Below are 4097 nucleotides of genomic sequence, written 5' to 3'. Positions count from 1 at the left end.
AAAATGGAAATAATTTGCATCCTTCGACTACAAAGGACCAAGAAAGAAGAGACACAATACAAAAGACAAAGAAGTAGAGGAGAATTCAAGTCACAAATTCTCTCAACTTAAGCTCTTCAAATTCAATAAAATCAGCGAAGTTTAAGGCGTTCATCGTGTTCTTCTTCAAATTATTCAAACTCAAAAAATCGTGTTCTTCATCAAATTCAAGAAGATCGAGTTCTTCATCCAAATCAAGAAGATTAGCGAAGTTCAATGCGTGATTCAAAACGTTCATCGTGTTCTTCTTCAAATTATTCAAATTCAAGAAGGTCAAGTTCTTCATCAAATTCAAGAAGATCTAGTTCTTCATCAACTTCAAGAAAATCAATAAAATCGTTCATTCTGGTCTACCACAAATTATTCAAATTCAAGAAGATCGTATTTTTCATCTAATTCAAGAATATCAACGAAATCATTCATCTTCAAATTCAATTTTCATGACCAACAAATTTCAAGACGCAATCCACACGTTGATCGCGTTCTTCTCAAATTTTGAAACTTAATTCAATATCAATGCATTGACCTATCGAATTAACGATATTGAAATATCAAACCATCTTCCACGAAAATCAAATACTTAAGAAATTCAAACTTCACAAGAAATTGTCGTTGAAGATGATAATCAAGGGATCATTTAGAGATTACATTCACAAATATTATTTTTTAAAAAAAATTCGATTTGTATACACAATTTTTTTGTTATTTTACGAAATAGAGAAATTTTTGTGACACAAAGTATAGCAGTAATAATTGTGGGGACTGGTTTAACAAAGCCATTGCCAAGAATTTGAGTTTCTGTACTTAATGAATTAAAGAGATGTATGCGTAAGCCTGTCTCTCTTTCTTATTTCTCATGAAGCATTGCTCGACAGCATAAATTAATGTCATTCTCACCCACTTTCTCCCTTCCCACAAGTAGAAAAGATGAACAAATGAAGGCCATCTACAGCTCAATTTTCAATTTCCTCTATACATTTACGTGAATATAATTTCCCCACCAAAATTTCGAAACTCAAAACTTCAATACAATTAAAAAAAAAAAAAATATATATATATATATATATATATATATATATATATTTGACTGTGATGTAGCGATGTCATATCCACACTTCTGTTCGAACATTTTGTATAGTATAAAACAAAAAAATACTAATAGATCTCATATGATTTGTTTTTTATTTTGCAGGTACATCTTATGTAAAAAAGCAATAGGTAGCATAGAATGACCCGTATACCATTCCAAGTACGGAAATAAATGACTCTTGATTTCTACCTACGAATTCATTTTCTGACAAAACACTAACCGCATTCAATGAGATATCAGGATATGGGTTGGAGTAGTGGTAATAATTATTATTGATCGAACATAGGCGTTAACCAAACAACTTTGCAGAGACAGCACAAATCTGACCATGCATATGTATGATTGATTTCATTTCTCAGCAGCATATATACATTGCCCTTGCACGTCTCTCATTCCCTCCAATTAACTTCTTGCAGTTCCCTCAAACAGAAAAAGAAGATATGGATCTTCTTCACCTTTTTTTCTGCTCTCTCCCTCTGCTATCTCTCTTCTACATGATATACAAAAATCTTGATAAAAAAATGCACCAAAACTGCTACATTTTGGACTACGAGTGCTACATGCCGACAGATGACAGGAAGCTGAGCACGAAATTTTCCGGCGAGGTGATCATGAGAAACAAAAACCTCGGCCTCGACGAGTACAAGTTCCTCTTAAATGCCATCGTAAATTCTGGCATCGGTGAGGAAACTTATGCACCGAGGATGGTTTTCGAAGGCCGGGAGGCATGTCCGACGGTACACCATGGGATCGTTGAAGCGGATGAGTTTTTCCACGACAGCATCGACAAACTTATGAAGAGGACAAACTTCTCTCCTTCAGAAATCGACGTACTTGTAGTAAACATATCCATGTTCGCCGCGGTCCCATCTTTGTCTTCTAGGATTATCAATTATTACAACATGAGAGAAGACATCAAGGTTTATAATTTTTCTGGGATGGGATGCAGCGCCAGCTTGGTGTCCATTAATGTTGTGGAAAACATTTTCAAAACCCGGAAAAATACTCTTGCCCTGGTTTTAACCTCCGAGTCTTTGAGTTCGAGTTGGTACAACGGAAACGAGAGGTCCATGATTCTAGCAAATTGTCTGTTTAGAACAGGTGGTTGTGCGATGATCTTGACGAACAAAACATCATTGAAGCACAGGGCCATGTTCAAGCTCAAATCTTTAGTAAGAACCCATCATGGAGGAAACGATGAATCCTTCAACTGCTGCGTCCAAAAAGAGGACGATAAAGGGTTCGTTGGCTTCTATTTGGGTAAGAATCTCCCTTCAGCCGCCACTCGGGCATTCATAGAGAACTTACAAAACATAGCTCCCAAAATCTTGCCCCTGCGGGAGCTTATTCGCTTCACTTTGCTGCAATATGCCACCAAAATGCAGCAAAAATGGAGCAAATCTGCGTCGTCCGCAAGGCCGCAGATCAATTTCAAGACGGGGGTCGACCATTTCTGCTTACACACAGGCGGAAAAGCAGTAATCGACGCCATCCGACAGAGTCTTAATCTAAGTGAGTTTGACGTCGAGCCGGCAAGAATGACACTGCATCGATTCGGGAATACGTCGGCGAGTAGTCTGTGGTATGTTTTAGCTTACATGGACGCGAAGAAGAGATTGAAGAAAGGTGACAGGGTTTTCATGGTAAGTTTTGGTGCAGGTTTTAAATGCAACAGCTGCCTCTGGGAAGTCATGAGAGATTTGGAAGGCAAAAATGTGTGGGAAAATTTCATCCATAATTACCCAACAAAGAACTTGAACAATCCCTTCTTGGAGAAGTTTGGATGGCTTCGAAATGCAGATGCTGATACAGTTTCGCTCAAGGATTATCAGATACCAGATTGAATTTTTATCTATCAGATTTATTTGTATGTTTATTAATGAGTTTGTTTTTCAATCAATTTTATCTACCATCAATTTTATGTTGTTTGGATGAAAAGTTCAAGAAAAAATATGCATTTCTATGTTTAGATGAGACATGGTAATGTTGTCATATCTTTCCTAGAAGAATAAAATGGTCATCGGTTTTCTCAACTCTCCTTTTGTTATTATTGCAAAAAAAAAAAAAACTCAAACTTTGGGTAAATTAACCTACGAATTTATTAAAGATTTAAAAAAAAATCATATATATATCAATTTATTATATTAATTTACAAACGTACAAATACGACATTTTCTAGCAATAGGAGAATCACACGTAATATTTAGTGTTAGGGGAGTAACATATATAGTCCTATAGATTTATGTGTATAAGCAATAAGTTAAGTAGCTTAATAAAATTTAATTTTCTTATTTTATTATAATAGATATTATATTTTGTTCAGTGATTTTTACTCTTAATATTTGGAATTATTCCGTGTGTAAAAGTATCTGTGAATCATGTATATAAATTTGAGATATGGCAAGAATAAAAGTTATGCCCTCGGATCTGAAGTTTAAAAAATTTGATATGTTCTACCTCATGTGTATAAACTCGGTCCAATTAAGTCTTTTATGATGAGACAAAGACTGCTAAAATTATATAAGATTATGGTTTTCAAAACACAGAGAATGACACAGAAATATATACGGCACGCATATTCTAGCTAGATCTCTCTCCTTCTCTCATCTAAAACAAAAATAAGGTGGTCGATTCTATGTTGCTTTTGAAGATCCATAACTCCAATGCTAGATCAATCAATAGATTCTGGTACATATTTATTATTATTTATTATTTCTGATAATTCGACATAAATTTCTCACATGTTGTGATATATGGATTTAATCACATGATTTATAAAATATTTTTATTAATTCTCCAACACAAACATGTTCGTAAAATCCTGTAACTTGTACCATTAAAAGATTAAAAAGAGAAGAGAATAACGCAATTTTGAAACTGTTTTTTTTTTAATTAACAGAAATCAAACAATCAAAAACATTTGACTATTTTTGTGGGAATAGAAATCTAAACTTACAAAGCCTGTAAC

At 34.3% G+C, this 4097-nt stretch overlaps 1 protein-coding gene across 1 annotated transcript; it reads left to right on the top strand.

The window, feature by feature from the left end:
• The first annotated feature begins 1429 nt into the window (after nt 1-1429).
• On the top strand, nt 1430-3154 carry LOC140803724 (3-ketoacyl-CoA synthase 12-like). Its single transcript, XM_073159615.1, has one exon. It carries the CDS (start codon nt 1468-1470, stop codon nt 2971-2973), a length of 1506 nt encoding a protein of 501 aa, XP_073015716.1. The 5' UTR covers nt 1430-1467; the 3' UTR covers nt 2974-3154.
• Nucleotides 3155-4097: the final 943 nt, after the last annotated feature.

Source organism: Primulina eburnea, chromosome 10 (assembly GCF_022965805.1).
Source record: "Primulina eburnea isolate SZY01 chromosome 10, ASM2296580v1, whole genome shotgun sequence".
NCBI lineage: Eukaryota > Viridiplantae > Streptophyta > Magnoliopsida > Lamiales > Gesneriaceae > Primulina > Primulina eburnea.
Note: the sequence above shows the minus strand (reverse complement) of the source record. Positions and strands in the feature narration are given on the sequence as shown.

Excerpts from the sequence above, each read along its gene's own strand:
- LOC140803724 (XM_073159615.1), top strand. The coding sequence starts at position 1,468 with ATGATTGATTTCATTTCTCAGCAGCATATATACATTGCCCTTGCACGT.